The sequence below is a fragment of the Seriola lalandi genome, unplaced genomic scaffold (genome assembly GCF_002814215.2).
Source record: "Seriola lalandi dorsalis isolate HSWRI2012SDOR001 ecotype SW California unplaced genomic scaffold, Sedor1 jcf7180002054302, whole genome shotgun sequence".
Taxonomy (NCBI): Eukaryota; Metazoa; Chordata; class Actinopteri; order Carangiformes; family Carangidae; genus Seriola; species Seriola lalandi.
Window position 1 is genome coordinate 377,719 of NW_019524855.1, and position 13,581 is coordinate 391,299.

A 13,581-nucleotide genomic window follows, 5' to 3' on the forward strand; every position below is an offset into this window, starting at 1 on the left:
ATATTTGGCAGCTCAGCAAATGCTCTCTATCTTTGTGCGTAACAGATGTTTCGGTAACAGTTATTCAGAGTAATAGATTACTTTATCAGTTGGTAAACTTTAAAATTAAAATGTTTTATTACAGCCGCCGACATCATGTTGCTGGAGGGCTGTGAATTTCATTTTCTGCTTGGGGAGCCTAAAAGACCATATGGGACTTCACAGGGAATTGCTACTATATGTATGAGTATATTATGGGTTGTCTGGTGTGTGTGTGTGTGTGTGTGTGTGTGGATCAGACAGCGTGTGTCAGTATTCAGCAGATGATGAAAGCGACTCATCGTGCTTTTTTCCCACACTGTAGACTGTTTTCATTCTCCCAGCCATGGAGGTGAAGAGGCTATGCATGTTGCTCTATGTTGTTTACATAAAACATCAATCAGCTTTAGTTTGTTCTCCTCTCTTTGCTTTGTGATATTGTCATCTGTTTAGACAGGAGCGCTGTCTCTTATATTGCAGCAGGGATTTTTTATTTTTTTTAATGGAAAACAAAGAGATGCTCAGACGTTGGCACGTCTTCCAAGTGTTGTGATTTTTATGTGGCGTGAGGCTTTATCTGTTGCTTTACCAGCAGTTGTTGATTCATATCTGGAGCTTGCCCCACAAACACAATGACATGGCAGCTGCTTCTTTAGAGGAGGGCATTAATCCGCAGCAGGGCAGTTCCTGTAAAAGTGAAGGGATCCAGGGCATTTTGCCACAGCTTGCTACCTTTATCTCCTCTCCTCTCTTCTCCTCTCTCCTCTCCTCTCCCCTCTCCTTTCCTCTCCTCTGTGATGTGTCTTTTCGCTCGTCTGTTGCCCTGGCTTTCTCTGGATGGCAGTGACAGAGCGGCTGCTCATGAATGACCACGGCCATATTGACAGTGTCTTCTGTGCCAGGGGCCAGACCCCATGTCCCTAGTTCAAACACACATAGAGACACACACACACACACACACACACACACACACACACACACTCACACATGGACTAGTCAGGCTTGCCATATTGTGGGGAGTTGCTACCCAGCTGGTCGGATTGGAGCTGCTCTTGTGGGCCATTTTCTTCTCTCTGCAGGTTTCCACCTTTCCATACTTGGTTTAATTTTTTTTTTTTTTACTCAATTTCTCTCCATGCCCACCTCTTTCTCTGTCTCTGTCTCTGTCTCTCTCTCTCTTGTTATATGTGGGCGTCCAAATATTGTTTTATGATGAGATTATGTTAATGAGAAAATGGTATATGTCATAGGCAGCTCAAGATCATGCAGTGATCGGTACGCCTGAGGTAAAACAACAGTGTCAGAGATGGAGATGAGATGTGTTCGTGGTGCCCGCAATGGTAAAGCTCCTCAGGCATTGTGTTGTGCCTTTAATCCATCCTCGCCTTTGAATCCTCCGCCAGCAGCCGCAGCGCAGAGGAGCATGGATCACAGAGAGATGAATGCTTTGCCAGTCCGTGCTCCATCTTTCCTCTCGGATCTTATATCTCCAACTCCCTTCTTTCCGACTCCTCCTCTCTCCATCTTCATCCCAGCACAGCAGTGCAGCTCACTCCACTTTTGTTTGCATTTCAGCAACGGCCAACTAAAATATTGATGAACCCCCGTCTAACCTTTCATCGCTGTGTCAGCAGCTTCTTTAACGTTCCTTCAGAGAGGCACCGTGCTCATCTGCTTATTGACTATGCTCATATTGGACACACTGCAGCACATGATGCAGACATGTGCTCTGTGTGGCGCCAGCTGTTTCCCACCCTCCTGTGGGTCAGGAACTAGAGATGAAACCACGATGTTGACCTTACTCCCTGCAGGGACTGACTCTTTAATCCCACTGGATGGGTAGACAGATCATACACTGTATTTTCTCTCAGACAACTTATTCATAGCCACCACAGCGCAGCAGTTCTGACAACACATTAAGAGAAAGGGCATCTCTAACTGTGACATGAAGGAGGCACTGGGACCTCTGTAAGTTCACACCACATGTTGAATGCCTGATTGTCTCCAATAGCCCGTATGTTTGTCTCCCTCCTACTCCTTCCTTTTTAAAACATCTCCTCCCTTCAGTACCCACAGGACATTTTTGTCTTTAAGCTGTCCAGCATGCCTTATAACCTGTTTCCCTTAAACACAAGGAGAGATTTAAGCTTGTGTTGGATTGCTTATCAGGGGCAACACAAACACAGTTCACCCATAAGGCTCTGGGCTTTTAGAGCAAAGAAAGATCTGACCACAATATATTCCTGTTCCTCCACAGCCTTAAATAGTGTTTATGTTGTGCCAGCGGCATCCGCAGGTTATGGAAACTTGAGCTCTGAGTGGCATTGCTTCCATTGCGGTTGCAATTTTTTCCATATGACCTGGACCCGTAATGATAACTGCATCCTCTTCATCCCATCTCTCTTTCACTTCCTACCGCACATAAAAGACCAATCAGCTGCTTCCCTTTTGGCTCTTGGCCCGTGGTGTCAGTGATTGTAACTCACACTGTGCTGCGGAGGCACTTCATTTGTACATCCAAGAAAAGTTAGTGCTTCTCCTCATATTTCTTTTTATGTTTCTTTCACTTTAATGTGTTATGACTACCACTTTCTATGCGGCGGGAACAGTGCCAATTATTTTCTTCACATTCGTCACGTAAGGCATGAAGTATTTTGTACACTGTATAGATTTGCTAATTATGTGTGTGATCTCACCTGCCCTCAAAGCAAAGGCTCTCCACCACATTGAATGTGTTGTTCCTGCAGGCAGAAGGAGAAAACCGCCGAGGTGATTTATTGAGGTGAGGGGAGTTGATTGCGTGATGCTATCTTCCTGCCTCACAGTCGATCCGGCAGCTTTGTATGTATTTACCAGGAGGGCTATGTGATGTGGTGGAAATCAATATCACAATGTTATTAATCTTTTGATGGACTGGTATATCAGCTAAAATAAAGCTGGTCCCTGTACTCTACTGTGTTTTGTCCCCTCCAGCCTTCTAGTGTTGCAGCTCCTCTTCTATTAAGACACCCAGGCTACAGCTCAACATCCTGCTGCATAAGCCTGTGAAAATTAGAATGTGCGAATGTGAAATATTATTTGGGCGCAGAAGCGAGTGATTCTGAGTTCAGACGCCGAGGTTGAAAAATATAGAATCACTAAGCTTCGACGCCAATAATCATTAGCTAAGCATGTAGGAAACATTCAGCCATCAGCTTCTCATTTTTAGCCGGGTGCTGAGCGTCGCTTTCAGCGCTTAAAATGACAAATGTCACCGTGTCAGCTGTCACTATTAATTAATGTTAATTCTGTGAGTAACTTTATGACGGGTCTAAATTAAACTTTGCTGTTTTTGGTTGGTGTGCTCTATACGGCGCTGTCAGTACTTGTCAAAGACAGTTTGTGAGGGAGGAAGCTTCTCTTTAGTTCCAACAAATCCAGCAGAGTTAGATGACGTCACCATCAGGGGTGACATTCTCCCAAATATAAATAATTTAATCTTATCAACCATGACCTTTAATATTTGGATCAGGAAGCTCATAAAAAAATAAGGAGTGTTAGATTAAGTAATCTACACCTCTGTTATTTCAGTGTGTCAGATAAATCAATCAACATTTAAGTAATCTAAATGTAAGTATCTGATCAAGCTGCATCAGCAGATACCTAAAATGAAAGTACTTGAATCGGGATCAGAGCCAAAAAAAACTTGATCAGGACATCCCTGGTAAATAATGATATTTTCTGATATTTATATATACAGTACATGTGACATAATCAAACTGAAAGCAAACACTGTTCACGTCACTGTATAACATCACATTTGTATGAAACAAAAGCTAAAGTAAAAGCTCTGAATCACAACTTGTTGCGTAAATGCATATCTGCTTAATCTGTATAATTGTTTTACAGGTTTTGGAATAATTGTTACCCTTCTACAATATGTGTAAAAACTGAGCCATCTCAAATCCAGCACTGAAGAAATTCAGCGTACTTTTCAAAGACCCCCAAGTCAAGTTTAATTAACTCAGAACCAGTAAAGTGAGAAACGAGCCCTGAACTCAGTGACTTGCTGCACACATTTCACACAGTTATGGTTCTCTTAAATATTACAAATGTCAAAGAGTCCACACTGGTGAACGGCTCTTCCACTCCATTGATCAGCATGATCAGAACACTGTGTCATTTCTGATGTAACTGCGAGGCTATTCTGGGATTCATACATCGTGCTGCTCCAGACGTCACAGGCATTTGACCCCTCTGCGACGGCCCGTATTGAACCGGACTTTACTGCACTGTGATAGTACGTTGCATTTCAATGGCAAGGGACACTTTCTGATCTAAATGCTAATGTAGTATCCTTAAGATGGAGTTTACTCACTTTACTTGTAAAACCGTGCCTGTCTCACGTGTCCCACCTTATCTCCCAAAGCTCTGATGGACGTGCCTGCAGGAATTAAGTTTAGATTGGGGCTTGGCTGCAGGACTGGCTGCTGGGGCTTTGGGGCTTTATGTGTATTTAATTTTATATGGATGTGTGAGTATGTGTGTGTGTGTGTGTGTGTGTGTGGGCGCCCTGTGTGCACCCCCATGTCTGTCTCTACGTTTATGGATGTCATAACTGCTGCTTTTTCGCTCAAATCCTGACAAGAGTCACAAACATCGGTCTCTGGTTCTCAGCGGTCTGCTCCTTTCTCACACTGTGAGTGTCAGGGGTTTTCCCCGCTGGAGACGGTGAATAAACATACACAAAACTGTTTAGTGAGTCGGCGTAAAGCACATGAAATACGTCCATGGGAAGAGTGTATTGCTTTGTTGATGGTCCGTCAACCCCAGCTTGATACTCCCAAATGTGGTCAGTGTTTGCAGCATTTGACCTTGAGGATCAGCGCACAATCTCCCTTCCAGTTCTAGCGCCATTATCTGGAGCCCTCGCATGCTATCACAGTTGGGTCTGTAGGGGAGCGTGATGTCATAAATTTCCTAATTAACACCCTTTCCAGACACCTTTATTGACTTTTGGTTGCAAATCACCCAAGAATGACTGAAGAACGGCGGCACTGTCTGGCCGGCCTCCTCTCAGAGGGTAATATTCAGAGCATCATAAAAGGGCAAGATGGGCCCATAAATATCAAACCAGATTGACACCTGATTTTAATTTGATTTTGGAGATGAGGCAGACATCAGAATTAATAGCTTGTTAGCTCATCCACACATCACAGCGTATTCTCTGACCAGAAGTCAATGCAAATATGTCCTCATCCTCTTGTAGGTTTAGTTTGTCCTTCGACTGTTTAAGTTCCTCAACGTCTACGGCTGTCATTGGCTGTGTCATGTTGTCTGTGGTGTCTGTTTGCGTCCACAGCAACAGACTCGACCCAAACGTTCGGAGGATCTAAGGGCCACTGGCAGTGACATATTGTGTGGGAGGAAACCCTTTGTAGTTTTAATCCTCTCCTTATGCTCGGGCCTTGATCATGCATTCTCACCAGGATCATGTGCTGTCGCATGTCATACGCTGTACGTCTGCAGGTCTGACATGGTTTCAGATTGACTGGTCAAAGATATGCAGCACTAATTCCTTGTGTAATATGAGCAAAGAAAAATTAGCCAGTAATTATCTAGCAGGCATTCGATTTGTCTTTGTTACATGTGTGAGAAGCAGCGGTGCTTCTTTTTCAACGATTGAATTATTGTCTCAGAGAAGACACCAGTTCCACCTTCACGTACTGTCATTTTTTTAAACATCACACTTTCTTAAGATTTCCTGGATTGACTGATTTTATTGAAGCCTGTGTTTTATTTTTGGGATGCTGTCATGTGTGAGGTGACCTTGTGACTGTGGCTGTGATTGTCATGATTCAATTCCACTCAGTAAATTAGAGACATTCAGTCGCAGGCTATCAAAGAGATCAGGAAAAAAACAAACATAATCCAACTGCCATTCTCCCTATGAAAGACATGAGTGTGTTCATTAATTCAGCTAAAAATAATGGGCTTATGTTTGAATTCCTCCTAGAGGCATCTTGGGAGATTTTGGAGTCTGATAGGTGATTGAATGAAAACAACTGTTCTTTATCAAATTAAAAAGAAAACTTGATTGAATCTCTCTTGTACTAAAAACAAACTTGTTGAGGTCAAGAACATTTAATCAGCCGCCAAAACACCAAAGTAGATATTTTTGAGAATTCCGTATCATAGCAGCCGAAACACGTTAAATCACCTCCACCTTCAAACTTTAAACATTTTCAGAAGTAGAGCGCTCCCGTCATCTCATCTGTTTTGAAGTCTATGGACTTTTATCCAGTGACATTTTGTGGAAAATTAGTTTCATAGATGAGCAGGGCTGCATTTAATGATTTCGCGATGGATAAATCTATCAGTTAAGCTTTGATTAAGAGACTGATTAGTCATGCAATCTATAAAATGTCAAAAGTAATGACAAAAGATACAAGTAGCTAGAGCCGGAACAAGCGATCATATAAAATCAGAGAACAGCAAGTGTCAAGGAATAAAATCAACCAAAAACAAAAACGTCAGAAGTAATGGCCAACAGCTAAAGCCTTCAAAAAGACACACATGTGCACACTCATATACACACACACACACACACACACACACACACACACACACACACACACATACAAACACATCTATACATTCTTACCAGACAGTCATATTTTATGTTATGGTATCAAAAAACATTCTCACAAGCAAACTCAGCTTTCATACAAACAACCTACTCTGTCATTTATTTCCTGGCCACAGATGAAGTGCGCCAAGAACACACTTTGTCAAAATGATATTTCAGCTCATAATACAAAGCACTGTATAACACAAGTGGGTTTCTTTCTTTCTTTCTTTCTTTCTTTCTTTTTCTTTAGCGTTCCCTATTTATATTCTTTCCGTCTATTTTCTTCTGTTGTGCATACTAGCTTAGTCTCTGGGTGTAGCTGATGGTGTGCAGCCATCAGAGTTTATTATGCTGTTTATTTATTATGTAAACTTAATATCACGTTGTAATGGATATCTCTAAACTGGACTTTATGTATTGATAGAAAAGAAGTATTCCAGCTGCTCGTCTAACAGTGGTAAACTGGCACAAATGACCAATAAAGTCCCAGCGTTCAGGCGGTAACAGACTTGTATTGGATGCAGTATTTTTGATGTGGATTTATGAAGGGGATTTCACCAATTTTACACATAAAGGTCAGTATAGTTGTCATGAGACTCATATTCTGAAAGTATTTGTAGGGTGTGTTCTCTGTGGCTCTGCAGGGAGCTAACGTCATCAGAAAAATTGGAACCTGATGATGTAATAGTGATGTTATCAGGGTTGTCTGTGGGTGACTTCGACTGACTTGATGGTCAATAAAAAGATCTCAGTCAAGTCGCACATATTCTATTTCCTGTAGCATCTGTGACACTGGGGAATCTCAGTTTTTTTATTCCAAAAAATATGAGTGTTACTGTTAACCTCAATATGTCAGACTTTTTCTCAACATCTATACGCACTCTTCACTCATGTTCTAAAACATTTTCATGAAATGAAATCTAAGTAATATTTTATGAAAACATGGAGGGCGATGGGTTAAGGTGTATGGGGGCAAAGTCGCACATTGAATACCTGCTAGGTATGCCAGGCATTTTTTATTTCTTTTTTGTTTTATTGAGAACCACAGACCTTAGCATACAATCAAAAACACAGTAGCCATCATATTACCAGGAGGGTGAAAAGAGAATAAACCTGAAGGATAAAAAAATGTGACCTACAAGGGCATTACTTCTTTTACAATAACAAACTCCTGGTCGAAACTGTTTTTACAGCTGGAGATGAAAACTATAGTGTTAGTGCCCATGTGTAAAAAATGAGCTGCCAGAAGGAGGAGATCAAATAAATTGCGTCCCCTTTGGCAGACATAACGAAAGGAGATAACGTATCTGAGGTTTCTTAGAATAAAAATGTAGAACACGTCAAGCATGTCAGTGGAGCCTGAAGCCAATCAGGACAAAAGTTCTGCCGCCCCTGATTCAGAAAACTGCATCCACCTTGCTCCAGTGAGGTTTTAATGTCATGTGACACAGTGAACAGCAGAGAAAGTTGATAAAAACAATTTCTAACCAGCATGCATTGTTTTAAGTCCAGCATGCATCACGTTAAGTCAGCGCTTTTTTGGAGAAACTCTGCAGAGCTGCCACAGTAAACTGCAATAACAGAGTAAATGCAACTTTACAATTCAGTCCCCATAAAATATACATACATTTCAGAAAGTGCCATAAATCATCCTGTTGACCAGCTACAACAGAAACTATGTATGATATATGATGATAAGGGAGAAGATAAAGTCACTGTAAATTAAATCATTTAAGATAGATTTAAAGCCACTAAACCCTGCCACATTCTTTGTAGTGACGTTAAAGGAAAGATTATACAAGGCTTGAAATGATGTAGTAACTTAACATACTGTGGAGAAAAAGTGTTTTTTTTTTTGTTTTTTGTCACAATATTCTTTATAGCTTTTTCTTCCAACATAATCTTCATCTCTGTTATGTACTGAACCAGCATGTTATGAAGTTTATTTATCAAGTGCCATCTATTTAGTTTCTCTAAAAAGAAACCTCAAATATATCCCTCATGGCTATTAAGACTGCAGGTTACTGATGGTGTGTAAAATTAAGTTTTTCATCTAGTCCTAATGAATCACAAAACACATCTCCTGCTGCCACCATAACAAAGAAACAAAGTCATCTCTAACTCATTTAAGGTTTAGATATTATTTGTAGGCACAATAAAATTAGATTAGTTACATTTTATGGATTCAGTGCCGGCGCATTTTTTTATTTTGAGGTTGATAATGCAGTTCAGTATAGTTGTAGTAGAGTACAATCTGTTTCTAATGAATGATTTCTACTTAATTATTTAACTACTACATCAACAGTACGATTCACTTTATCCCCTACTGTTTGCAGGTGGGGATGTTTGTTATCTAGACCACATACTGGACTGTAGTTGCATATTTCTCCTTGTTAGTGAATAATTCTCTGACTACTAATCTTAGCCTCTTCTTCAGTGGAGAAGTTGGTTGACATACACTCCTGACACCACTCATGTGTCATTATTTTTTCATAGTGCCCTGATTCATGTTCGTGAATGTTTGCTTCCCATTACCTTCTGTAGAGTGTTATCTAAAGAGCTGTGCGAGAGTCAAAAGTCGGCTGCCTCTGAACTCCAATCTCCTCCTCTTGTCTGTACTTACAACATACATACATTAACCCGCTCTCTCTTGCTCTGGTCCACTCTGCAGCTGCTCCGCGTAATTTTCATCTTCTCTCCGAACTTCAACTCCTCCGTGTCACCCCTCCGACGTCCATTTCTCCCGAGTCTCGCTTTGTCTCTCTTTTCTCCTCTGTCTCTACCCCCTCAAACTATAATGCAGCAGCAGCGCAAAGCCCCGTTCCTCTGGATGGATGTCGACTGATGGATCTATGCGTGGCTCAGCAGGGAACAGGCTTGGATGTGTCCTTCAGGGTACTTGAGGAATCAGTAACATACACACGATGAGGCCCACTGAGCTCTGATAAATACATTTAACTCCTATAGAGAGCAGCACTGATGCAGATTGTATTGAATTTGGAGTTAAGGGCCTGAAAGCTCACTGGACAGAAATCGCCTGGATTCTGACAGTCTTTGCAGCTTTTCACCTTCAAAAGAGCTGTGAGGGGAACCTTGTCGCTTGTACCTTGTGAGCAGCTATTCTCATCATGTGTCATCATGTCTACATTGTGGTTGCTATCTTGCTATCTTTTACAGATAATAGATTAGATAGAACCAAATGAGCTGTTAAAATACTAGTGTCAGATTAAAGTCTCTTTCAGTCTATGAGATTCTGAATCTGCTGTAATCTTCCCGTTAAAAAAAGCTTTTCAAAGCAAAATGCATGATGAAGATGAAAAATAGATACACTTTTCATTCGTTCCTGAAAAGCGGAAAATATCGAAATTGTGTGATTTTTCTCCTTACAATTGCAAGACTGTTATGGCAAAGTGATGGTTGTCAACTGTGAGCTTCTGTCTCTATACAGCACCTCAAGAAAAACTTGCCCTTGAGGACAGTTTTTTCAGGAATGATTGGTTTACTTAAAGCAATTCTTTGACAAAAGAGAAAAACATTTATTGGTTTTCACGCCAAGATTAGTAGCACTCTGTTGTTTGTGCGTAAATGCAAGGCTACACACGGTAACTGGTTATCTTAGCTTAGCTTAGCTTAGCATGAAAACTAGACAACTGGGGAATCAGCTAACCTAGCTTAGTACAAAGGTGATAAAATCCACCTACCAGCTCCTCTAAAGCTCAGTCATTAACAGATATCAGATTTTTTGCCCCATAGTGCAGAAACAAGAAGTTAGGGTGTTTGCGGGTTAGGTGCTGGAATATTTCTTGGCTTACAGAGTCGTTGCTGGTTGGTTACCTTAAGTGGGTGGCAAAGTAGTTGGACATATGACCCACATTAAAACACACTTTTTTCACATTTATTAATTTGTGAACTTTGGTCAGACTTACCGTTTCCCCTTGTTTCCAGCCTTTATGCTAAGCTAGGCTAACTAAATTCTCGTTGTAGCCTCATATTTACCATAGAAACACGAGAGTGCTATCAATCCTCTCTATGGCAGAAAGACAATTAACACATTTACTAAAACGTGGAACAATTCATTTAAATGAATACTGCTGGATCCAGGTGTAAATATGATTTCACATGGAAAAGATTTTTTCTCTCATATTTTTTTAAACATCAGTCTTTGAATTGTGAATTTCTGTGCTTTTCCAACCACAGCTGCATGTGCCTCCTCAAGGCAGATTTTTTTTTTTAATTCTACAATGGTGAAACACAAGAGGGTTGGATTAGGTTGTCTTTGTCAATTGGGTATTACTGGGTTTACCTTTAAGACCATTGAGTTGAATCTCTCGCTCCATCTGTCTGGAGGCTGAGCCATCACCGGCACTCAGCTGACAGAAGACCATTATCGCAGCAGAACAATGTGCAGTCTAGTGGTAGACCTGTGGTAGCTAGACACTACTGGAGAGAAAGATTGTGAGAGTCAATAAGGGCAATTATACTGTTATTCTAATTGTCACGGTCTAGTGAGGGTAAAATTAAGCTCTGGCACTCTCACACAGATAAATACAGCCTCACAGTCGCCTCACAGTCACTACCTTGACGCTCCATTGTTCTCTGATGTTATGCACGTGTTTGGAGCGCTTGATAAATTTAAAATCAAAGCTCTGTAATAACTTGTCAGCTTGGTGTGTGAATCAGCAGGACTATTCAGCATTTGACCCTGGCTTTGCAACGAGGAGTGTTCAGCATCTCAAAGCCACTATCCTCTTTCCATGCTTCAGATGGTGCCATAATTCCAAAGCCTGCACGCTGCCAGTCACTTTGGTCCCCTTACATGGACGTGGGCGGCGCAGTGATGAGTAAGGTAGTCACAGTGTGACCAAACTGCTCAGCACTGTCACCACCACCAGCAATCAGAGGCAACGATTGTGATCATTGCCTGGTGTTTCAGGCTGGCTTTCACAAATATGTGTATTTTTATATACAGTATATATATATGTATTTCATCAATCAATGAAATTACAGACCATATATTAAAACAGTCTGATTAGTTATACTGGCATGTGAGAAGTCACAGGTGTCTGTTTTATCACCTGCAGTCAGACTGACAGTCAAGGCTCTTCGCATACAAAAGACCCTGCCTGCAATTTCACACAATCTAGCGCACACACACGCACACACACACACACACACACACACAAACAGACACACACACACACACACCCCAACTCTGCTACTCCACATATAACCCATTACTTGTCTACAATTACCGTGACCCTACAAAATTATTATTTGTTTGTGTTTGTTTTATTTTGTAGAAACTCATCTCTGGCCCCTCAATTCCCCTGACAGCAGAGATGAAATTACTGAACATGTATAGTCAAAGCAAACACAGTGATGGGCTTATTAAAGACACAGAGAGAGTGGAGAGGAGGAGCTCGGGTCTGGCTGCAGCTGCTGCATTGGCTGTCTGCTCAGCAGTGGGGAGGGGCTGAGGGAGAGAGAGCGAGCGCACGAGAGAGAGAGAGTTGGGGGAGGAGGGCAGTGCTCTTGTTGGGAGATAGGGAATGCCCGTTAGTTGCGTCTGCCGATAATAGCACATCAGCCAGAGCACTGCTATTGGGAGAGCAGAGCACAGGCAGTGCGGAGGACTGAGCCGCTGAGCACAGAATGGTACACTAGAGAAGACAGGCACCCTCAGAAAGAGACAGAGAGAGAGAGAGCAAGGGGAGGCAGAGCGCATCAGAACACATTGAGAAGAGGAGGACAGAGCAGGAGGAGAAGAGAGTGAGGAGGGGAGAAAAGTTACCAGGTCAGCATTAGAACGTGGAAGTGGAGCAGCTGAGACTCACTGGGGTCTCTCTCCCACCGGAGCAGCCCGGCACAGCAATAAGCAGCAGAGGAGGAGAGTGATATTACATGAGGGGATAGAGGGAGTGCTGTAACTTCTCCCCGGAAAGACACTTCTGTCATAAGGCGAGGCTAATGCCCCTCACAGGACCCTCCTGCACAGCCACTTCAGGACTATCACAGCAAGACAGCAGCAGCACGCAGAAGACACTTAAACCTGGCAGAGGTGCCTGAGCAGTGCAGTTCTACTCACTTCTACACTGGAGACTTTCTGATACAATTGTGCACTTTGAAGTGGATGTAGTTGTGTTTCTGTTTTATCTTTATTTGCTTCAGAGTGTGAAGCGGTGGAGATTTGGAGGGCGAGTTGTTCTGTCCGCTCATCTCTGAGACTATGGTAGACTGTGCGTCAGGGAGCCCTTCATCAGCAGCTGCAGCCCTAGAGCATGGAGAAGTCCAGCAGTGAGGAGTCAGCCATTCACCGTAGCCCTTCCGTAGATAGCCGTGACTCTGACTTTGCCCAAGCCTCCACGTCTGGCCGCCCGTTTGGCGGCCGCGGGTTCACTGCCGGTGCTTTCTACGGCTCCACGGGGCCGCGCAAAAACGCACAGCAGGGGCAGGCTGGAGCAGCTGGAGCTGACGCCAGCACAGGAGACAAGTCCAACAGCAAGCACAGCTCACCTAAAGGCAGCAAATACGTTGTCTTTTACCTGGATCTATCCTTTGTGTTCCTTTTAGAATTCAAGAAGTGCAACATGGCAAGAGGCTGCCTGTGCTGCTTGAAGTACATGATGTTCATCTTCAATCTCATCTTTTGGGTAAGTGGCTCATTATTTTTCTTTTGATTTGTGTTTTGTCCATCATACTTGTTCACATTCATTTAGTTGATGATGTGATAGCCAATGTGAAGGCTCAGTGTGCAATAAGGTTTTTGTTTTAATGTTAATTAGGAAACATTATGGCAAAGTGATGGTTGTCAGTGCAATCATGTGTTTCTAATTATTACATCAGGGTGTTTATGCCCGCTCCTCTCTGTGCATGTTGCTATTCCTGGATGTCATGACAGAGTCAGTGGCATTGCACCAGGTCTCCTTTTGTATGTGACTGGTGAGGTTGGGAGG

General features: G+C 42.4%; 1 protein-coding gene across 3 annotated transcripts in view; it reads left to right on the forward strand.

Moving 5' to 3' along the window:
- tspan9a (tetraspanin 9a) overlaps positions 1-13,581 on the forward strand; it is a 152,047-nt gene that overhangs the window by 76,090 nt on the left and 62,376 nt on the right. For 2 of the 3 annotated variants that reach the window (XM_087174019.1, XM_087174020.1), the window contains one exon: positions 13,199-13,278. In XM_087174019.1, the coding sequence (XP_087030145.1) occupies positions 13,216-13,278 (63 nt within the window). In that variant the 5' untranslated portion in view covers positions 13,199-13,215. Of the gene's footprint in view, positions 1-12,169; positions 13,279-13,581 lie in introns of those variants that run through there. The other variant, XM_023406317.2, reaches the window with a different exon arrangement.